Source organism: Lynx canadensis, chromosome A1 (genome assembly GCF_007474595.2).
Source record: "Lynx canadensis isolate LIC74 chromosome A1, mLynCan4.pri.v2, whole genome shotgun sequence".
Classification (NCBI taxonomy): domain Eukaryota; kingdom Metazoa; phylum Chordata; class Mammalia; order Carnivora; family Felidae; genus Lynx; species Lynx canadensis.
In genome coordinates, this window is record NC_044303.2 from 67,446,292 (window position 1) to 67,470,079 (window position 23,788).

Genomic DNA, 23,788 nt, shown 5'->3' on the forward strand with positions numbered 1-23,788 from the left:
TCCAAGAACAATGTCACCTCAGGGTTTCATTTGTAATTCATCCCACTGGCTACGATGTTGCAAGAGAAATCTTTCTTCAAAGAAAATAAAAACATTTGATGTGTGAGCAGATTAATTCAGGAAGACTGCCAGAAGAATGGCCCCACTCAGGTGTGTGATCAGAAATTCTAATTTTCTGCGAGGCATCTGCATGAAGCATGAATATCTGTATGGGCGTTCTCAAAAATAATGTTAAAATTAAAGTAATAAAATTAAAATGCAAAGATTAGGCCCAAATAAATAGATATATACAGATCAGATGTTGTGCACATTTAGTCCTTTTTAAAATAACATAAAGCATCGATACGTGTATGATATATAAGTTTAATTCGATATTTATAAGGAAGAAACACAAGTAATTAGAAAGTGGACCAAGCTCCTGTAAGACGTTAAAGCAGCAAACCTCTCCCTTTGGCCCCTGGAGATTAGATGCAACCCAGGCATTTGGCACTTGAGTAGAATTGGCTCATTCTTCAAGGTAGAGGTTCCTTCTGTTCTTGCCCAGTTTTTTCCCCTAAAGATTTTTCTTCCTCTAAGGATGATATGTCCCAGTCTTCATCATCCACCTCTGTGCACTAAAAGAAAAGGAGAGTAATGAACGTTTCATAAAGACGTGGTCCATGTTAGCGCCCCTTGGTCGTTCTGTTGGCTAGACTGAGCTGCTGACACAGAATGACTTGAATTTGGGGAATCTCGGAGATTGCCCATCTGTCATTTCTGGAAGGGAATGAAACGAACTTGAAAGCTGTGTTTTGAAAGCAGACAGAACCACCTCTTTTATTGTTTTTGTTTTTTGTTTTTTGTTTTGCCATGGAAATGTAGGTTTCCTACCTCCTCTACCAACCATGAGTTTCCAAAATCCCAGAAACACTACGTTGTAGTAGTAAAGTAAGGGTGCTCCCCAAGTAGGAACTAGGCAGGGTCTGGGGCTCTTCCCTCTGTGATACTGTGACCACTGAACTGCAGGAGACGTCACACAAGGGCCCTGCAGAAAGGCCCGACTGAAGGAGCACACATTATACTGCCCCTTTTCTAAGGAAGACACATTAGCTTTCTCTTGCTTGAGTGATACGGTTTTGTCACTTTTGGCTTGTACAACACAAATAACACTACTAAAGTAGTTTGACAAAATGCTCTGGGTCCCTAGATGGGCAGGAGAAGAGTTAAATCTAAGCAAGCAGTGACTTGGAAGGCCCACTGGAAGACCCAGTCGGCACAGATGAGCGATGCCCGGAATACAACAGGAGCCCTCCATCCACAGAAACACTTCCGGTGTCCTGGCGTGGGACCCTCGGAATGTGGTCAGGGCCTCTCCTCCCTTCAGGGAGAAGAGCGTTGGGCTCTGCCCTCAGATCTCTGATGCATTTCTCCACCAACGCCAGCTCCCAAGTGGGGCCAGACTCGACAAGTCCCCATTTTACGGTCAGGTCATGCCGCCGACTCGGATCTGAGGCCCCAGGTTCTAGTCAGTCACACGTTTCTGTGTACAACCGTCTAACACCTGCAAGTGTCAAGCCCGGATGTGTGACAGGCATTGAAAACCTGTAGAAACTTGATAAGCACATGTTGCCTTATTACCAGTTAGCACCCCAGTATCTTGATTCTCTACAGAATGGAAAGAAAGGCAAGATGGCAAGTGAGATAAGGTAAAAGTCTCAACCTCTGGCTACACCAAGTAACTAGGTTTGTTTAATATTTCACTACAGAAAGAACATACAATTAGTAAGGATAACCCATTAAAAGATGAATTTCTCTGTGTATGTCTAGCAAGCAAAAGTGATTTCACCTTCAGGTCTTCTTTCAATTCTTTCTTGATGAATGCCTCAGCAACATTAATCCCACCAAATGGCTTGTTCACACTTCCGTGATTTGAAACTGTCTTTTCAACTTTTTCGGTCAGCGTTTTAATGGAGGTTCCTATGTGACCAACAGGAAATAGTACAGTTAAAAAAAAAAAAAATCATTATCTATGTTTGGTTCCAAAATAACTTACAGGCGAATTTGAAAAAATGTAAGCTTTGCAAAAATCATATTTATTAAATTAAAATCAATTGATATATTTTGGGCATTGACAGAAAGTTACATTAATGCCCTTATAATAATCCATTTAAAAAGATCATGATCCCCTAGACTAGAAGTAATAAAGTTTTCATTTAAATCAAAGAAGGATGGTTTCATTCAAGTTGTGGTCAGAAACGTTCATTTCAGGGCGCCTGGGTGGCTCAGTCGGTTAAGTGTCTGACTTCGGCTCAGGTGGTGATCCTGCAGTTTGTGGGTTTGAGCCCCGAGTCGGGTTCTGTGCTGACAGCTCAGAGCCTGGAACCTGCTTCGGATTCTGCGCCTCCCTCTCTCCTCTGCCCTCCCCACTCACACTCTGTCTTTCTCTCCTTCAAAATAAATAAACATTAAAAAAAAAGAAATGTTCATTTCAGCAAGGTAGTCTGTATAAGTGGAATATTCATGTGGGTATTTTCAAAACAGTATTAACTGTTTTGAAATTAATTATATTTTACATAATTATATGTACATATATAAATTGTATACAATACGATAAATTAATATCTGAGGTGTTTTGAAATATAATGTTTAAACTGCATTAAGCAGAACTTCTTTTTAAGAAATGACCCTTATGCCCCACTTCTCTTCAAATTATCAGCAGTCCTACACTTGGCTTTTCTGCTCCTCTAGAACTGCCCCACCCGAAGGCAGCACGGTGCATAAGAACAGCCATTCTTACAGGCACCCAGTATATGGGCTGAGTTGTATCCCTCCATGTGCATATGTTGATGTCCTGACCCCCAATATTTCAGAACGTGATCTTATTTTGAGATAAGGCCTTTAAAGGGGTAATCAAATTAAAGTGAGGTCATTAGGGGGCGGGGCATAATCCAGTATGACTAGTGTCCTTATAAAAACGAGACATTCAGACAAAGATAGACGAACAGGGGCAAGGTGATGTGATGAGACACAGGGACCAGACGGCCATTGGCAAGCCAAGGCCAAAGGCTCACACCAGATCTTTCCCTTGTGGCCCTCACAAAGAACCAACCTTGCCACCCTTGATTTTGGCCTTCCAGCTCCTGGAACGGAGACAAGAAATTTGTTCAAAGCCACAAGGCGTGTAGCACTTTGTTCCTAAAGCCCTAGGAAACTGACACACTTCGGTATCCCCAGCTCCCTCCTCGCCTTCCACTTGCACATCAGTCAGTTGCCATGCCCTGTCCGTCTTCCTTTGGCAACAGTAGCTTTTGGATTAGCCCCATCCTTCCTGTGAGCACTTTCCCAGCTCAGACTCCCGGTGCTTTGTGCCCCTAGTTAGGAACCACTGTCCTAAACAAAATTCCTAAGGATTTTCAATGACAACAGCTCACCTGTGGGCTTGGGAGAAACATCGGAGTCCTCGATTTCACTACCCTCGGTCCAGTCAGTGTCACTTTTGACAGTGTTCTTTCCAAAGCTACTCTTGTTGCTTTTGGATGACTGCACGAGAAGTAAGTCTGGGGATGCGCATGCCTGGATGAGGTCCTCACCATCCAACTCTTCCTCTGAACTGAAGGGCGGCGTCCTAAACAAATGAAAACCCAAACGGCATTGTTTTCACATTTCAGGATTTACAATGATTCAGGATTTTCGGTCACTTCACATTACAGGATATGCCTTTTAAAATAGCATTCTATTTTAAAGTGAGAAGTTCAGAGTAGTGTTTGTTCATTTAAGAATATTCTTTGAGCACTTAGGGCTCCTGGGTTGGCTCAGTCGGGTAAGTGTCTAACTCTTGATTTCGGCTCAGGTAATGATCCCAGCATCATGGGATCAAGTCCCGCGTGGGCTCCATGCTAAGCGTGGAATCTGCTTAAGATCTCTCTCTCCTGGGGTGCCTGGGGGCTCACTGGGTAAGTGTCTGACTCTTGATTTCAGCTCAGGTCATGGTCTCACAGGCTCATGAGAGCCCAAGCTGGGCTCTGCACTGACAGCATTGGACTCTGCTGGGTATCCTCTCTCCCTCCTCTCTCTCTGTCCCTCCCCCATGCTCACTCTCAAATAAATAAACATTAAAAAATAAAGATTCCCTCTCTCCCTCTGCCCCTCCCCTTCTCTCTCTCTCTGAAAAAAATATTCTTTGAGCATTTAAATTCCAGACAATGTTGTTATACCACATCCCATGAAATAAGGCTCTTCTATGAGATTATGTACATGAAGAGTGCTTTTGAAGGGTAAATCATTTTTATTGCCTCTACTATATTTATACTGTCTCTAACTATATAAGTTAAATATATTTATATAGTTTATATATATAGTTTATATATAAACTATATATGATTATTATATATATAATTATACATAGTTATATCGTTTATATATATATTTGTATATAGTTTATATATATATATAGTTTATATTGTCTCTACTATATATACACAATGCCTCAAGAAGAGATATTTACAGTATTACTATCTCCAGAAAAACTTGATGATAAATTTCAGTTATGATAAAATTAAATTTACTTATAAATACTCAAATTTATATTTAAATTATATTCCCTTAAATATAAATTATAAGTAAAATAACAAAACTAAAAACCATTATTAAGTAAAAACAAAAATATACCTATAATTTATTATGCCCCCATGAACTGCCAAGCACTGAGGCAAGCCCTTTTCATGTATTAATTTGTAGTAGAACTATCCTGTGAAAAAGGCAGCATCATCCCATTGAACAGATAAGAAAACAGGCTTAAAAAGGTAAACTACTGAATCAGTGGCACACAGTTTATGAGTAACTCAGCTAGGATTCTTAGTATCCCGAGAGGGCCGAAGACAGTAAGGTCTAGGGCCATTCCTGATTTCCACAAGGAGCGAGGAAGACTGCAATATCATCTGACTGTGCTACCAAGAATCAGCCGCTAAAAGTTGACATCATCCATTTAATTCTTTGTGCTTATTGAAAACTACTGGACACTGAGGGGGAGTAACGAAATGACTCAGGGCGGTCTCACTTCTTAGTGGAGGTCAAGATGTGATAAGTGCTACTGACTTACATAAAATCTGGTAAAGAAACAAAGACATGTCATAAAAGAGTAACAAATCAATTACGATGTTTAATCATTAGGGCTTTAGTTAATCACAGTGCACACACTAATTTACGATAAAGGAACGTTCAGTGAAAAGAATTTTTAAATGGCTGCTCCCCGCTCCCAAGTACTCACGTAAGAGTTGAAGACTTTTTGGGAAAATGATCTTCTGTGATATTTTTCTTAATTCTAAAAAACAACAGAAAACGATTTCTAAACGGCATGGACCAATAACATAATTTAATGTAAATTTCTATGGGATTGGTGATTGTGGCTTTGAACGTATGTTAACGAGGATCAGCAGCAACGAGTGTGCCAGTGCCCGTGACAGGCCGGGAGGAGCTGTACTGTGACTCTTGGCTGAGTCAAACCTTGTTGTGGGGTGAGTGTGTGTCCCCCTAAAATCCGTGCGTGGAACCCCTAACCCCCAATGTGATGCTCTCAGAAGAAGGGGTCTTTGGGAGGTAATTAGGTTTATCTGAGGTCATGAGGGTGGGGGCCCCCATAAATGGATTAGTGTCCTTTTTAAAAAGAGGAAGAGGATCAGTCCTTCTCTGCCTGCCTGGGAGGACACAGTGAGACAAAAGGGAAAAAAGGCGTCTGTCTGCAAGCCTGGAAGCGAGCTGCCACCAGAACCCGACCGTACTGCACGCTGATTTCAGACTTCCAATCTCCAGAAGTGTGAGAAAACATATTGCTGTTGTTTAAAGCCACCCAGTCTATCAGGGGTGCCTGGGTGGCTCGGTCGATTGAGCGTCCGACTTTGGCTCAGGTCATGATTTCGCAGTTCATGAGTTCAAGCCCTGCATCGGGCTCCATGCTCACAGCCTGGAGCCTGGAGCCTGCTTTGGATTCTGTGTCTCCCTCTCTCTCTGCTCCTCCCTGGCTTGTGCTCTGTCTCTGTCTCTCTCTCTCAAAAATAAATAAACATTAAAAAAAAAAACTTTTAAAGCCACCCAATCTATGGTATTTTGTTATGGCAGCCCAAGCTGACTAGGACAAACATTAATACAAAAATTTTAGCGTTAAAAATACTCACTTGGGAACAGATGTCCTATCAGTGAAAACAGGTCTTTGCCTAATCAGTTGTCTGCTTTTGGGAGGAAGTTGCACTGCCTTGGGTATTTCTCCAGTTGAGAGGGTATCCATTTGAGAAGCACCATACTTATCTGGAATAGTAGTATCATTCATGAGTCTCCATTGCCTTGATGATCAGTGAGTGAAGAAGAAAATACCACAATACTGTCTACACTGGCAGTTGAAACCAACAAACTCGTCTCTTGGGTCTAGAGTCCACACCACAGGCAATTTTTAATATAAAAATAAAATCCGAGACCCAACATATAAATGGTTCATTGGTATTAGACTTGCCAATCAAGTTCTAGAGTTTGTGAGACATTTAAAATTATGAAAGATAACTGGATGTCGCTCCTATGTGCAGAAATGCAATGGCAGTCAGTTACGGGCTTACCTGAGGACAGTAAGTTTCTCTCCTCGATTTTACAGCTGACCTCACGTTCGAGGAATTCTCGAATTTGCTGAATGTTAGGTATTTGTCTTTCTCGCTCATGTCTTGCTGATTCCACAGTTCTTAGCACTCTACTGAAGTGATCACTTGAAATACCACGTATATCCTGAAGAGATGAACCGTTAACCGAATTATCCTGGCATGTTCTTCATTTCATGAACATTTGTTAGCACGAACTATGCCAACCTTTGTCTTATGGCTGCGTGTGAGGTAAGCGGATGCCCTAACATACCACAACACGCTATTCTGACCTCGAAAGGCACTCCCAGCGCAGTGGGACAGGGGATGTGTGAATGACTCTACATGATTGGTTAGCGGTGAGAGGCTGTTGAGTGCCAGGACCGAATGCACAGAGGGGTGTGTGTGTGTGTGTGTCTGTCTCTGTCTGTCTAACCAACAATGCAAGGTGGGCCATCAGGACAGAATGGATCCACAAGGACAGAACAGACATGCCTTCTTCTCTTCTCTGATCCCTTCCCATTGAGAAAGCAAAATAAAGCACAACCAACAAATGTTCCTGAAATGAATGAGCTTACCGCATTAATCCCCAAGGTTTCCAGTTTCTCCAGCAAACTCTGCTCCAACACGTTTCTGATTTCCTTATTGAGGGAGGGGTTACCCTTCAAAACTTTCCTTAAATGTATCTTGTGGTTATTTAATTTCTGTTCATTCTCCCTTCCTGAAATAAGGTTTACAAAATGTGTTAAAAAAATTAAATATTCCTGAACTGGAGTGTATTATGCTAAGCGAAAATAAGTCAGAGAAAAACAAGTATCATATGATTTCACTCACATGTGGAATTTAAGAAACAAAACAGACTGAACATAGGGAAAGGGAAGGAAAAATAAGATAAAAACAGAGTGGGAGGCAAACCATGAGACTCTTAAATACAGAGAACAAACTGAGGGTTGCTGGAGGCGATGGGGGGGGGGGTGGAGGATGGGCTAAATGGATGATGGACGGTAAGGAGGGCCCTTGTGATGAGCACTGGCTGTTATATGTATGTGATGAATCACTAGATTCAACTCCTGAAAGCAATACTACATTGTATCTTAACGAACTTGGATTTAAATTTAAAAAAGAAAAGAAAAGAAAAAAGAAAAGAGAAGAAAAAAGAAAAATACATAAAATCCCTAAGCAGAAAATGGCAAAACACCACTTTTAAACAGCAAGCAAGCATTTTGTAATACAGTTTTTGGGTCGTTTGGTCATTCAAGCACAATATATAATGCTGAAGTATCACAACTTTCAAAACTATCTTAAGTTTGCTTTAAAACTTCAGTGTCTTGGGGCGCCTGGGTGGCTCAGTCGGTTGGGCGTCCGACTTTGGCTCAGGTCATGATCTTGCGGTTTGTGGGTTCGAGCCCCACGTCGGGCTCTGTGCTGACAGCTCGGAGCCTGGAGCCTGCTTCGGATTCTGTGTCTCCCTCTCTTTCTGCCCCCTTTGCCCCCCACACTCTGTCTCTCTCTTCTTCAAAAATAAATAAACACTAAAAAGAAACTTCAGTGTCTTTAGGGGCGCCTGTGTGTCTCAGTCGGTTAAGTGGCTGGCTCTTGTTTCTGTCTCAGGTCATGGTCTCACAGTTCATGGGTTCAAACCCCATGTCTAGCTCTGCACTAACAGGTGCAGAGCCTGCTTGGGATTCTCCCTCTCCCTCTTTCTCTGCCCCTCCCACTTAACTGAATTATAACTAGATAAATAATGCAAGAGAAATGTCTCTATAGAAGCACAGTAGAAAAAATAAATTCTTTAGAAGTTCAATGGTTTATCTTAAAATTATTTTGCTACTTTCTGAAGAATTCATCTGTCTTAAATTCAGTTAGAATTTATGTATCATTTTATGAAGAAGCCCAGTTTACATTAAATAATTAAGTTTTTATTTAATAAAATCGGTAGAAGTTTATACAAAATTTCAAAACATGAAAATTATAACCCCTCCCAAAATATTTACCAAAATGAAAATGAGGTTAATACAGGTCTTGAGAGAAGTATGTTCTGTTTAAAAGAGCCTTTCTAATTAAAAGCAAAGAAAAAACAATAGGCCATATTCTAGCTTTTCCTTCCCACTAAAAAATGTCTACTTCAAGAGCATTTGGAGAAGGGGCATGTCTACATGACCCTGAACTGAGTCCGATGTCAAAGGAGCTGAGAATTTGATGTAAGGGGCCTCACAGTGGGCTGTTCAGACCCTTAGTGAATGTCCCAAGCCAGATCTGAGAGAACACGTCACCAGTGCTATCATTTTGGAGTCTATTCTCCAAACAGGGGTGTTTCACCCAACAAGGGTAGCACCGGATGCCAGCATCTAGTGGGTCTGGGGCTCCAGGGGCTCCACAGACACCCATTCTTCCCTCCCCACCTCAGTCCATGGGAAGTGTAGGGACCCACGGCACTCAGATTGACAGAAGACCCTCAACAAAACGCTCTGTGGTTCAGATGTTCTCTAAACCTTAGTGCGATTCCAGCAGGTAAAGAATATTTCTGCTCATTAATAACCGGTTTTGCTGAGGGCAAAATCAGTCAAATGATGATATGTACATTAAATAGAAGGAAAGGTCCTGCATGATAATGCTTTGCTATACTTTGGTACTGCGGCTTGCTAAACTGAAATTATGAAATTTTGTAAGATTATATATTAATACAAGTCAGAAGTAATCTCAAATTTTATATTCTCAGCATTCATGCTGTTTTCCCACCAATGTTTTCCTGTATTCTGGAGCCACCTTAAAAAAAAAAAAAAAAAAAGCACTTCTGGGACGCCTGGGTGGCTCAGTTGGTTAAGCGGTTAAGCGTTTGACTTCAGCTCAAATCATAATCTCACAGCCTGGTCTGTGAATTGGAGCCCAGTGTTGGGCTCTGTGCTGACAGCTCAGAACCTGGAGGCTGTTTCAGATCCTGTGTCTCCCTCTCTCTCTGCCCCTCCCCCGCTCACATTGTCTGTCTGTCTCTCTCTCTCTCTCTCCCTCCCTCCCTCTCTTTCAAAAATAAACAAACAAACAAAAAAGCACTTCTGTCCTAGGAATGGATAATGCATCAAAATCCAGAGATAATGCACCAAAATCCAGCTGCAGCCATGGCCGTGTCGTTGGCTTTGGCTGCTAGTTGGCCACCAAGTGCACAAATATCTAGGGCTAAAATGAGAAGAGGTACCAAGAGATGGCCTGGGAGTCATGGCGCTACCACTGAAACAGACACACCTCTCGCCCTGTTTACACAAGGTAATTTTGGGGGTCAGTATCCAGGATATAAAAGGAACTGAAGACAAGCACAGCCAGAGAGGTTCCAGGCTCTGTCTGCTCCAGGACTGGGGTCAAGTGAACTGAATTTGTTTGCTGATTGGTCTGGGTTCATTCTCAACCCTGACGACAAATTCATTCTGATGACCGAGTTTCCCAAAATGACTGCAGATTAAACATTTCCCTCTGTCCTCAAATTCACTTTATATGTTGATGCTTGCTTTGGATTATTCATTTATGAATAATTAGAAACCTCTTGGGAGGAAGGACTCTCAGAAGGCTGGAGCTGGCCGATAAGAAGCAAAAGAAAGAATATAGAATGAACAGGAGAAAAAACATAAAGTTTTTATGTAAAGGTGGAATTAATCACTTGAAAGCCAATCACAGCTGAAGACTTTAATTAAAGCACATACCGCTCACAAGATCAGTAAGACAAAACTTCCTAAGGATCAGCATTTCCTCTCATTAAAAAATTTAAGGCATGGGGTGCCTGGGTCAGTCGGTTAAGCATCTGACGTTAGGTCAGGTCATGATCTCACCGTTTGTGAGTTCAAGCCCCGCGTCGGGCTCTGTGCTGACACCTGGGAGCCTGGATCCTGCTTTAGATTCTGTGTCTCCCTCTCTCTCTGCCCCTACTTCTCCCTCTCTCTCACAAAAATAAACATTAAAAAAATTTTTTTTTAAATGTAAAGCATACCCAGGTAGGTGGCCAGTGGATAACAGCCCACACAAATGATCAGTTATATCAGACTAATGACACAGCATTCATGGTGAGCAAATAATTGCAGTGCAAAGCAAACAGTAAAAAAAAAACCAAAACAGAATTTCCGAGTCGGAAGGGACTTCATCATCTAGTAATTAATTGTCTCATTTTTCACCTGAAGACACTAAAAACAGAGAGGTAAAGAGACTGCTCCAAGGGGCACCCTGCCAGTCCTGGACCAGCCTGCCTCTCTCACTTCATTCCTTGCATTAAACTATGGAAAGCAGAACACCTGGACTTTAGTTCCAGCCCCGTCACTAATGAAGCCCAACAGCTTGGAGCAAGCTCCCGATCCCCCTGTGTTTCGAGGTTCTGAACAATAAAACGGCCCCTGAGAGCCCTCCTGGCCCTCACATCCTAACGTCCTATAGGACAGCAAGATCAAATATGCCTCTCTGGGACTGTCAAAAAAGTACGGACGCAGAAATAGTCATGCATGCCTTACTTCTTGGTAACAGCCACAGCGCTTTGCAAACAAACCACTGCCAAAATTTAGCTGCACAGATATCATCGCAAAATGTTAGCACAGCTGAGGAATTTATTGATGGCAATTAATCTGCTGGCCCCATGGAAGCACTGGAAGGATTCATTGGGTCCCTGGCTTCTGTAACAGTGTGCTTGGGACTCAGGGCTTTCTGGTGGTCTGCAGCCCTTTCCTACGTCCCACCAGAGCTGTGTCTGAATGCAGTCAAGGGTGGCAAAGATTATTTTCTTTCCCAGTCGGGTCCCTTGCATGTGGCAACACAACCAATTACGGTGTTTGCCGCCCAAACTCACCCCCTACATGGTCTGGGTAGAGAATTTTAAAAGAAACAGAGGCAGAAGGGTGCAGCGGGAGGAAGCAGGGCCCCAAGTGATGGTGGACAAAGCAGGACTCCTCTTGGAACCTAGCTGACTCGTTTTTTAAATGAGTGTGAACCATATGATTTGGGGCTCCTGTTTAAAAATTTTGGACCCTTTCTATGAACCTCCTGATGCATTACATAGATTCTTCACAGAATAAGATATTTTGTGTTCCAGATATCAGTAAATGACATGGAGGAGGGAGAAAGCATGTTACTTGAAAGCAAATTGAAAATACACATTGCATAGATTTTTTTTTTTTTTAGTAAGTAAGTGATTTTATTTTATTTATTTATTTATTTTTTTATATATATATGAAATTTATTGACAAATTGGTTTCCATACAACACCCAGTGCTCATCCCAAAAGGTAGATTTTATAGATGTGCCTGGTTTAGTCACTTCTCAATTTCTAAACAATTTGGAAAAAGTTGTCTAGATAACACAGCAGAAGTTATAACAACTATTAAGAATTTGCAAATTGGAATATATAATTTTAATTCTCGGGGCAGCTGGGTGGCTCAAGTCTGTTAAGCCTCCAACTTCAGCTCAGGTCATGATCTCATATTTCATGAGTTCAAGCCCTGTGTTGGGCTCTGTGCTGACAGCTCAGAGCCTGGAGCCTGCTTCAGATTCTGTGTCTCCCTCTCTCTCTCCCCCTCCCCTACTTGTGCTCTCTCTCTCTCTCTCTGTCTCAAAAATAAAGATTAAAAAAATTTTTAATAAAAAAATTTTAATTCTCTAACACAAATGGCAAGGCCAGAATCTATATACATATTAACCATTTGCTTTCTCCTGAAGAGGTGATAAATGGTCAAGCATTATCACTGTTAAGGAGAAAATGATGATAAACAGATTCAGATGTAATGGTGTTAGGATCTACAAGTCTGGCATAGAAAATACTCTTAATAATGTGGAACATTTTTCATAAACTTCAAAATTAATGGACAGAAAGTGATTTTGAGAACTGCCAAATGAATAAGCAACAATTGGTCTAATTATCTCCCCAAACCTTGAACAGCTCCCAAATTTGCCCACACAGATATTATTCTGCACCTAAATATTCTACATTGAGAGCTTAAACATTACGATTTTCTTGCTATTAAAATCATTTTGAAATGGGTACTTCACCCACTCCTTTCCCAGATCCAGGGTATGAGAAATACCTACTGTGCGACGAATATTTTTGTTATCATCGGGCACACGACTGACACAAAAATGTCTTATTCAGATGCTAAGAACGCAGGAACGCAGGGGAAAGAAAATATAACAGCATGTTAAAGGAGTAAGATGACAGATTACTACAGATAGACTGAAAGCATAATCTCCAAACCTAAATGTCTTCCCTGCTTTTGATACGGTGTGACAAAAACCACTGGATCGGATTCAAGGCTTGCGTTTTGGCATCTAAGTAGACTCTAGGCAGGTAGGACCCCTGATGGAGGAGCCCTTGGTTACCTTTTTCTTCCTCTGAAAGCTCTTCTATTGGTTCCAGTATGTGCGATGGGAATGCCTGTTCTATCGATGAGGAAAAATAAGAACAGTACAAACAGGACAACAGCAAAGTAAAATTAGTTTCCTTGCAAACAACTTTGAGACCTATATAGTTCCGCAGTATTTTAATCATGCCCCAAATAACAGGATTCGCTGGGGGAAAATATATGGAGGCAGTCAGTTAAAGCTGGTCACTTTTTCGTGATATCTTCTCTTTCCACGTCTTTTCCATCAAGTCCCCTCTCAGGAAATTATATTTTCAAATAATTACACCCAGTTTCTCACTCAGCAACCTCGTGCCTGATGCGATTCTTTTAAGGCACAAGGACACAACTGCAAAAGGTCGTCTTCACTTATCCACCCCCCCCCCCCAAATACTTTCCTTATAAGGTATTTTGATAGGGTGGCTAAAGAGAAAATTAATGAAGGGATTTCAGTTCCAAAAATAAAAATATTTGAAAATGCCCAAGGCTCTGGGATTCCCACTTGTCACTAGCCCCGGGGCCTTTAAGTGGGAGGACCGGGATGGTGGAGGACGGGTGGCCCGAGGGGCAGTGGGAGGACTAAGGCCCTGTCCTTATACGCCTCTGTGTCCCCAAACCACGGTTCAACACCTGCTTCCACTCCGGGAAAGCCACCAGGGCAAGGCTGCGGACAGACTGCACGTGAAGGCAGGCTGTTCCCAATCCCACCCCAGAACAGGGCCCGGGGGGCGGTGGGGGGGGGGGTGCGGAGATGAGGCCTCCTGGTGACTGTGCACTAGGAAACCCACAGGCAGCACAGATAAAGCTAAATGCCATCCCATCAACAGAGGGAAAGTTCCTTCCTGGGGAAGGTCAGGTTTGGGCGTCAGGCAGTCAGGTTTCAGACACGGGATAAAATGCAAACAGAGATCTAGCTTAGGAAGTGCGTGCTTCACTCGTCTTCAGCTTGGAGACTGCCACAGGGACCTCCCCAGGGAGCTCTCCACCTGCACCCACAAGGCCAAGGCCATTTCATTCCACCACCTGACCCCAGAGTGGGTGACCTTGAGGGTAGTAACTGCCAACAATTACTGAGAGCCCACCAGCTTGTCGGGCACAGATCTATGTGCTTTGCACAGATTCCCTCAGATTTAATACCCCCTACTCTGATGTTCTAGATTTAATTCGCTGAAGGGTACTTCTGGTACTCTGTTTTAGGCATCTACAAACATATGCACACACATACAGGGATACACAAATAAATACATATATGTTATACTTAAGTATATATAAATAGGCTCTTATAGCTTATTCAGCAACCAAGTCAACCTATCTAACATTGACTGGGAGAAATGCATTTTAAACTACCTTCCAATGAATTTCTGGAACACGGCCTAGCAAATAGTAGTCTGCTTTAATTTTGAAACATGAACATGATCACACAAAGAAGCATTTAATTACATCCATGGACCACGGCTGCTGAACATTAGAAATGTGCTTTCGAATTTGTCATTCAGCAGCAAGATTTTATTTTATTTTATTTTTTAAATTTTTTTTTCAACGTTTATTTATTTTTGGGACAGAGAGAGACAGAGCATGAACGGGAGAGGGGCAGAGAGAGAGGGAGACACAGAATCGGAAACAGGCTCCAGGCTCTGAGCCATCAGCCCAGAGCCTGACGCGGGGCTCGAACTCCCGGACCGCGAGATCGTGACCTGGTTGAAGTCGGACGCTTAACCGACTGCGCCACCCAGGCGCCCCAGCAGCAAGATTTTAAAGTCATATAATTAAAGAAAAAATCCTGTAATTATGTGTGGCGATGGATGTTAACTAGGCCCTGTGGTGATCATTTCACAATATATACAATTACCAAATCATTATGTTGTACACCTGATACGTGTTATAGATCAATTTTATCTCAGTAAAATATTAAAAAAAATTAAAAGGTAAAGTTACACAAATAGACTATTTACTAGTTTGAACTGCTGAAAGTAGGGATTTTTAGGAGGAGAGCTAATTTCAATTTTTAAAGTCACATGGTATATATTTTATTATACTTTATGAAAATGACAAAAATAAAGTTATGAGGAAAATCTCCCTAAAATCTCCCCAAACCATCATATGCATATTTCTTATCATTGTATTACAGAGATCATCTTAGGACTTATTTCTCTGGAGTCAGGATAAATCTTCAAAACTGTGACTTTGCTGCTGTGGGGCAGAGGACAGGGTTCTAGGGGAGGGAAGCCAGGCTCCTACAATAAAGCAAGTGAGGCCCACCAGACCCCAGCTCCCTAAACTAGCAGACTGATGTCCAAGTGTGAAGAGAAGGGCCTGCCATTCTTATGCCTTATAAGCCACAGGTCCAGCCTCCAAACGACCCAGTTCCTGCCCTGGTTTGAGATCTCTATCCAGGGTGAGAGCTGAAGTCTCTCCCCTGTGAACGCTCCAGAGGCTTCCAGAAAAATTGTTATGTCAGTCTCCTACCATAACCTCCAGAAGACAGACTCTTAGATCTCTATCCAGCCCTTTGGCACTTGTCGGCCGCACCCCAGAAGCTAACATTTGGCCAGGGCTTGCTCACTGGCTCCTGTTCCAAAGGTCCTGCTTCACCTGATCCTCACCACAGCCCACCAAAGTAGCCATTACTACTCTCCCCATTTGTCGGGCAGGGAAACCCAAACCTACGGCTTCCTGAGTCAACTATGAATCCAGACTGTCTGCTTCCCTTCAAAGTCTCGGCTCCTGGCCGTGAAGCCATGTGCCTTCCCACTGGCAATGGCTGCATCTGTCTCCCAGAGTCCTCTAAATGGCACGGTCTCCGTGAGCTCATCGTGTTCTTAACCCTTCCCTCATCCTCGCCTGAACCATCTGCACCTGTACCTTTCCACCAGTTCCCGGGAATGGCTGGTATGTCTGCTCCCTCTTGTTTCAAAACCTCAACCCCAATTCCTAGGTGAAGAGTCTCCTGTAGACCACTACTCGAGCCCCAGCTGGTCTCTCCAGCTCTGATTCTTCGAATACACTCTGGTCAGGCTAAGCTTCCGCAAGCTTAGCCCTCCAAGTCTGGCCACACCCAGCCTCAAGAACATTCAGAAGCTACATAATGTCACAAGAACGGCCTGAACAGCTATAGTCTGGCACACGGCGCTTGCCAGGAACAGTCTCAACCAACCTTACTTCCTTCAAATCTCTTCTGCATACTCTATGCTCAGCCAAATAATTCATCTGCACCATTAATTCACATCTAGTGCATTCCTGTTACCTTTTGCTTCTATTTTTTGCTTTGTCTTGGCTGAAAGGAGCGGCCTACACCCCTGCCTCCTCTCTGGGACAGCCCACATCTTGTAACTGATCGCTCGATCCAGGAAAATTCTGAACTGCCCATCCCAGCTCTAAAGCCCCCGGTGAGATCTGACGAGGCCTCCACTGCAGCTGTATCTGGGTTCAGCATCCCCTTCCACCCACGTCTTCTCTCACGGGGGTTGTCCAAGAGCACTGCCCAATAACCTCCCACCTGCAGATCTCCAACCTAAGACAGTGAGTAATCACAACATTTCTCACAGTAAAGAACCTCATCAAGCTCTGAGATGGAAAAGGAAAGGCTGAGACGTAATCGGGCTAAATAATGTTATGCAATACAGACTTACTCTCCCTGCCCCCTCCCCCACCCCTACCGTTGGGGACACTGCCATGGCTGGGGGTGGGGGGCAGGTCAGTGGGCCCCCGTACTAGCCTCCTCCTTGCTCCTGCCCATTGAGATGCTCACAAATCAGCTCAGATCCCAATCCAAAGACTGCAGGCCTCATGCCAGGTCTGGCTGGCATTTAAAACTAGCATTTTAATCCCAGCAGATGCCAACAAGGGGGCATGGCTGGTTCATGCAGTCCAGCTCCAATCAGGGCAAAGTCCATAAGGAACACAGTGCTTTGAAACTGATGGATTTGTCAGGACTCTTGAATTAACTCCAGACAGCTTACTTACTTACTTACTTACTTACATACTTACTATAGAGGTCCAAAATACTAACCATACTTACTATAGGGGTGCCAAAAATATTTATATTTTTTGTTTTAACAAAGAAAATGTAGACCTCAGACACTGTCACACAAAAGGCTAATGATAACAAAGTAACAAAAGACAGAAGAAGAAACTATAGCACGCTGTGAAAGTACAGAGAAGCAGTCAGCAATGCATTATAAAAATCAACCCTGAAAAAGAAGGCAAGACAGAGATTTTAGACCCAAGATAAAGAATATGAGTAGAGAGCAATTGCCAGGGGAAATTTTCTTGTCTATTCAATATTAAAGCAAATTTACACAGATGCAACATACATTTTATCTCTTTTACTGGCCCAGAGGGAGAAAACCCGAGTGTTCTATAAACACTTGCCAATAATAACACCCACTAAGTAGGGAATTTATGCATCACATAGTGTGAACACATATGCTCAAGGGTATTGATCTTCCTGAAATGACCTTCGGAAAAAAAAAGTGAGGGGCAATAAACACTTCATGAGTCCATCAGTGAGCAAAGAGATAATTAAAAAGGCCACGATTGTATGAACCACAACACTTCTGAAGACACAAAGTCTGATATGACTGACCATGGATTTAAGTCTAACTAAAATGCAATGAAGTAATCATTTACATTCCAGAAGCATTTGTAGATAACAGAAAAAAGCTGATCCCTCTCCCATTTTAATTCAGTTAATACACAGGTGACCACAGGAAAACAATGTACTAAAAACATGCTTGCAAAGACTGTAAACACTTTAATAGTATAAAAATAAAATATGGCTACAAAAATTCACCCTATCTATTGGATCGTGTGATTAACAATTATCATCCTTGTGCCCCTGGTCCAAGAACGGACTCCTGGCAGTGATTTCCACCAGTGGTTCCTACTTTTCCCTTTGGTTTCCGTCACATGTCTTTTCTAGATTTTTCCAACCAATCGCTGAAACTGTTTGTTTAAAAAAGGTGATTTGCTGCCACACTGAAAGTTACAAAAACAGTCACACATGCCCTGTGGCACGTGCTGGTTGGCTGGTCTAGTAGAAAATCACCTTCTTACCCAACACCTACTACTTTCCACCCGAAATCACACATAATCAAAGTACTATTCAAAGTTAAAAATCTCTGCTTGTGAGTCCAACAACACATACAGGTTTTACTTTATGACTTTAGTAGGTATATTCACAGTTTACGATAATATTACATATGAAGGCTGTAGTTTTATTAACTGTTTTGCATTTGCTAAAACGTCTTCTGTTTTGTTTTGCATAATTACCCCCACAGAAGCACTTTTAGTTAATAAGTTCTCTGACTCAGGGCAGAAACTGCACATAAAATGCTGAGACTTGGCTGAAACTTACCGTGTGCCATTGTTAGACTTGATTTAGCATCCAAAGTCTGTGGGGCTGAGGCAGTCACTGAAACAGCACAAAGAGAGAAAGCTCACAGGCTCCCGTAACAAAAGCATAAGCATCTCAACTTGATGATAATCAAGCACTCCTCCAATAAGTCAAGATATATACAGATCCTAAGGGACAAATGTTTCAGGTGACAGTCACCAGCTAACCTAAACCAATTCTCTGTAACAGCTTTATTGAAATGTGGTTTGCCCTTTGAAAATGCAGAATTCAGTGGTGTTTAGTGAACTCAGAGTTGTACAACCATAACCACTACCTAATGTTAGAACATTTTCATCACACGTGCCCAAACATCCATTAGCCACGACTCCCCATTTCTTCCTACCCATGGTCCCTGACAAGCACTGATCTACTTTCCGTCTCTGTGGATTTGCCTCATTTTGGGGCATTTCGTATAAAATGGACTCAAACATTGTGGTCCTTTGTAAATGGCTTCTTTCACTTAATACCACATTTTCAAAGTTCATCTATGTTGCACATAGCATGTTAGCATCAGCCAATTCCACTGTATGGACTGACCACATTTTATATATCCATTCATTAGATGATGGGCATTTGGGTGTTTCTACTTTTTGGCTGTTGTGAATAATGCTGGTATGAACGTTCATGTACAATAAATCAATTTTAAAAATCCAATCACTGAGCTGGAACACATTGTGAGAAGGCATTAACTCAGTCAAAGCCTTTAGAGAGAGGTCTGATTCAAGTAAGACTAAATGCTCTCTACTTTTAAAATATCGTCAGAAAATTAGATTCTACAGCCTCCCTTCCAGTATTTGACAATTCTTACCTGAGGTTCCTCTCTGGCCTATGTATTTGTCTGTTAGTTTTCTCTTCCACTAGCTTATTACGATAGATCTTTAATTCTAATCCTACTCTGAAAAATACTGGCCACAAACCTTAGCTTCCTCCATGGGCATACATTTTTGTCTTTACAACGGCCCCTGGTGAAAGTGTTCAACTCCTAGCTGTGTGTAAATTACACACACAGACCCTAGAAACAAGACCCTGAAAGCCATTTGCAACTTTCATAATCTAGATCAAGGTTTGCAAAAGTAAAACCCATGGAACATACTGGTCCACCATCTGTCTTTGTAAATAAAGTTTTATTGGAACAAAAGATTGTTCCAATATTGTGCCAAGTACAAAGTATGAACAATAACAATTAACTTCTACAAAATGCATTTTAACCTTGTCATCCTTCCACAAAATGCATTTTTTCCATAAGATGTAAGCCCAGCTTTTACCATCCCCTCAACCCCACTCTTGGCACTAACCTGCCCTTCCCTCCTCAGCACTTCTCAACCTCTTCTGCTTGCAGAAGTAACATCGAGAGGCCTCCAGAAGCATTTGAGAAGACTGAGCGGTGAAAACCATTAGCATTTCCCAGTCAATTGTGCCAAATTCCCAAACATGCTCATCACTACTGTCCTGGGCCCATATGAATGGTAGCGTCACTCAGAGCCTAGCCTCAGCCTGACCCCTTCCCTGGTATTCTGATCCCTGTTTGCACGCACGTCCTCTCTTGTCCAGGATCACCCTTACTTCCTCCACCCTTACACTTTCCTGAATGGACTAAAAGAATAGTAAGAATATTTCAACTGTTTAACTATTATTAGGAAAACAATCTTTCCGTTTCTAAACTCTTCAGATTATGTCTTTGTGGATTATAGCCAAACCCTGATGGTTCCAGAAGACAGACTTGCTGAGCCCTCCTCAAGTGAGTGATTGACGGAACACCAGGTCAAAGCCTGCAGCACTGACCCTCAGCGATGCCAAAATGTGGCGGCCACCCCACACAGTCACATTGTAAACCCACAAGTACAAGCGTGGGAGGGACACAGAGAACAGACCTGACAAATAATAGGTTAGGTATGGCTAATCAAAATCACCACAAAATTACATAGATATTTACAGTCTTGTCTTGGGTTTTAGAACTAGGTCAAAGCCAGGAATCAAAATAGATTATTATATACTCTCCAAACACACTGGTTTTCAAAGAAGAGTCTCTAAAAATAATAAGTCATGTATTGGTTTAAGCACTATTAAAGTATCTTTTGAACTCTGAGGCTATTATAGAAACTTACTAGATACAGCTGGGGCAGTTGGCTTAGATTCGAATGTTTGCCAGGTTAAAGGATTCCCTGAAATAAAAAAGTTAATTAATTAATAACAAAAATCACAAGCTATGGGTCATATTTTGCCAGCCCTTATACTAATCTTTTCCCTCAGGAAAAAAAAAATTTACCAACATATAGTCACTCATCCAACGGAGTAAAGGTGTTTAACATAAATCCTTATAAAACTTTTTCCTAAAATTATGGTCAGTCAAATATTTATGCTAAGTAATTATATAGGTATTGCTCACTACCTGGACTCTCACCGTTTGAAGAGAAGTTATAGGGGACAATAGCCCTTCCCAAAGCTTTATCTCAAAACAAGAGGGAACCAAGTATGTAGGTCAATGAACCCCCAGGACCCCCAGATTCAAGGAGGAAATGTAGCTCATGCACCCATTACCAATCCCCAACCTGTGCTCCTCAAGCAGACAGTATCCCTTTAACAACCTGAGACAAGCAGGAACTTGGATTATTTGAAAGGGGTCCAGACAAAGGTAAATTTTACGCTTTATCAGGAAACCCTGAACTTCTGGCTCCAGCATCCCTTCTAGACTCGCTCCTGAATGAGACGGGGATTGTCTGTGCCCCAACTGTGCCTAGAATAAATCTTTAATCTCCAACTGCCATGGCTGAGAATGACACAGGAAGCCTCTCCAGTACTTTAGAGAAACTGAGGTTAGGGTCATTAACAATAGTTGTTGCCAGTGTTTAACAGGTGCACTTTATATATGCTCTCCCATGTAATCCTCATAACAAGACTATGATGTAGCTAACTCTTCATACTCCAACTTTAGAGCTGAGGAAACTGAGGCAGAGACTCACAGAGCTGCACAATGCCGGAGATGGGCGCTGAGCCCAGTCTGTCTCTAGACCTTTTGCTTTTAACTGTAAATTCACCTTATGGCACATCAGTCCAGAGGTATGGTTACTAAGGGTGTATTTTGTGCATAACAGTATTCTGATAAAAAGTATATAAGGCCATTCAACAACAGTCTAGGTATTTAAAATTCTTCAACTTTCTGGATCTCAGTAACAGATCGCTAAAATTAAAGTCACCACAGGAATGTCATCTTAGTGCCTGTCAACCATCGGGACCCCACATTCTTCTGATGACTGGTGCACGGTTAGGGAGGCCCGCCTTGCCTCCAACACTGGGATCCTGGTCCACTCACCTTTGGGTTCACTGACAGTGTTTAATGGTCTACTGGTAAACTCTTTAATCTGCAAAGAAAAACAGTCTTCTAACGATTCATATTTGAAACTGGATAGGGACATGCTAGATAATGGACAAGATAACTGTACTTAGCAAATTAACTTTTTTCATGAAATCCCCCCAAAACAGAGGACAAATGGACTTTAAAGACATGAAGGCAAAAGTTTTATAGAAGCAGCATTTGGATTGGGCTTCTTCTCAAAGTAATCACGAAAAGAAATTCTTCTCTTCAAATTTATTCTAAATTCCAGTTGAATAAATCTGCTTGCTCTTTACAGGTTTTTGAAAATGCCTTGAAAAAACTATTGGATGTGCTTTTACAAACAACCATATGGAAGAAAATATCCTACCTCCTTTATCTTATCCAACTTACAAATGCTCTAAAATAAAACAAAATGTTCTTAGATAAATTGCACTACTTAAGGAAAAACAGTGCCAATATATAGCCCCAAATACCTGTTGTCTCTGCGTGATAATCAGTTCATTCTGTTCCTGGAGTCTCTGCCCTAGATCTTCTATCCTTTTCTTGTAGAAAACATTACTTGCATTTAGATCATCTATCATGGAGGTTCGAAGTTTCTCTATATGTGACAAGAGCTGGAAAAAAAAAAAATCAAGGCATCAGTCTGCAAACTGTATGTGAAATGTCTCCATTCTGCGGTTTGTATGTATACACCCTGTGGCTCTTTGCTGGCCTTAGGTTATCTGTGCACATCAAGTCACTGAATCCATCTTTGGGTACTGTATACCATGGCCTTGGCTGTATGAGGGCTTCATCTCTGTTCCTGGGGAGCTTGTGACCCACGACACACAACACTGATAGCGTGAACAGCTGTGTGCACCTGAGCACATCGCATGCAATACCACAGGAATGAGGACTGATAAAGGGTCAGGGCCCCCCCACCCCGCCCCACAGAGTGGCTGCAACCCAATGCGGTCCTGAACCCTCAGGCGTCCACATGTGCCTGGGGTGGAGAGTCCACCTTAATTATTCATATGTCCAATGATCAAGTACCATCTCGGGCCCTTGGCAGGTTCCCAATAAATATTCGCTGAGAAAAGGAAGGTGAAAGGAGGGAGGAGCGTGGGAAGGACACAGAGAACAGAAAGATCCAAAGATTTATAAACAGATTCATCTTCAGAGATTTCATTTCAGGAAATGGAATATAAAAACCTTCAGGAAGAATTTGTTTTCAATAATTTAGGGAAAGATTATTAAAGCAATTTCACTACTCATTAAACAGAGGGAAAAACACATGGGTCCTTGGAGCTAAGGACATTCCAAGCCTACACCCTGGAAATGGAGAGGGCTGTGTAGACCAAAGAAAGGGGGCCGGTGAGTGTGCCTAGGAGAAATACAAAGAGCGTCTAAAGCAGCATTTCCCAACTTGCTTGGCTTTTTAAATCAGGGGTTAAGGGTGGGATGAATAGAGCACAGAGAATTTTTAGGGCAGTGAAACCATTCTGTATGATGCTATAACAGTGGCTACATGTCATTTGACACTTGTCAAAATCTATAGAAATAGAAAGTGCGATACCAGGAGTAAACCCTAATGTGAACTATGGACTTCGGGTAACAATGATGTGTTAATGTAGGCCCAGCAATTCCAACACAGGTACCACTGTGGTGCGGGATGTTGATAACGGGGGAGGCTGTGCGTATAGAGGGGGGGAGGGGTATTTGGGAACGTTCTGTGCTTTCTGCTCAGTGTTGCTGTGAACTTAAAACTATTTTAAGTTCTAAAATTATTAATTTTAATTAATAATTAATTATTAATTAAAAATTAAATATTAATTAATAATTAATTTTAGAAAAATATTCTAAAACTATTTTAAGTTCTAAGCTCTAAAAAAATCTATTTACATTTAAAACAACAACAACAAGTTAATGCTCTCTCTCAATACATTGCAGGGTCTTCCCACTGGAGTGCTCTGTGCCCAGAGGAGGTGAGACAAGCACTGGGTTGAACCAAGTGGAAAAGGTTTCCTGAGTGAGGATGAAGAAGAACCTTTCGTGTCCTAGCGGATGCCAAGAACCTCCCCCAGGAGAACACTGCCAACAACCTTCCCCACATTTTCTACAG

The 23,788-nt window shown here is 42.1% G+C and overlaps 1 protein-coding gene across 3 annotated transcripts in view; it reads right to left on the minus strand.

Annotated features, from left to right (window-relative positions):
- Nucleotides 1-441: 441 nt before the first annotated feature.
- DZIP1 (DAZ interacting zinc finger protein 1) overlaps nt 442-23,788 on the minus strand; it is a 51,281-nt gene continuing 27,934 nt past the window's right edge. Inside the window, exons 8-19 of one of the 3 annotated variants that reach the window (XM_030312801.1) lie at nt 22,161-22,301; nt 21,664-21,712; nt 20,459-20,515; nt 18,315-18,371; nt 12,939-12,998; nt 7,175-7,317; nt 6,582-6,744; nt 6,150-6,279; nt 5,246-5,299; nt 3,411-3,604; nt 1,826-1,956; nt 442-614 (exon numbers count right to left, since the gene is read on the minus strand). In XM_030312801.1, the coding sequence (XP_030168661.1) occupies nt 513-614; nt 1,826-1,956; nt 3,411-3,604; nt 5,246-5,299; nt 6,150-6,279; nt 6,582-6,744; nt 7,175-7,317; nt 12,939-12,998; nt 18,315-18,371; nt 20,459-20,515; nt 21,664-21,712; nt 22,161-22,301 (1,281 nt within the window). In that variant the 3' untranslated portion in view covers nt 442-512. The remainder of the gene's footprint in view (nt 615-1,825; nt 1,957-3,410; nt 3,605-5,245; nt 5,300-6,149; nt 6,280-6,581; nt 6,745-7,174; nt 7,318-12,938; nt 12,999-18,314; nt 18,372-20,458; nt 20,516-21,663; nt 21,713-22,160; nt 22,302-23,788) is intronic. The other 2 variants (XM_030312811.1, XM_030312821.1) reach the window with 2 other exon arrangements.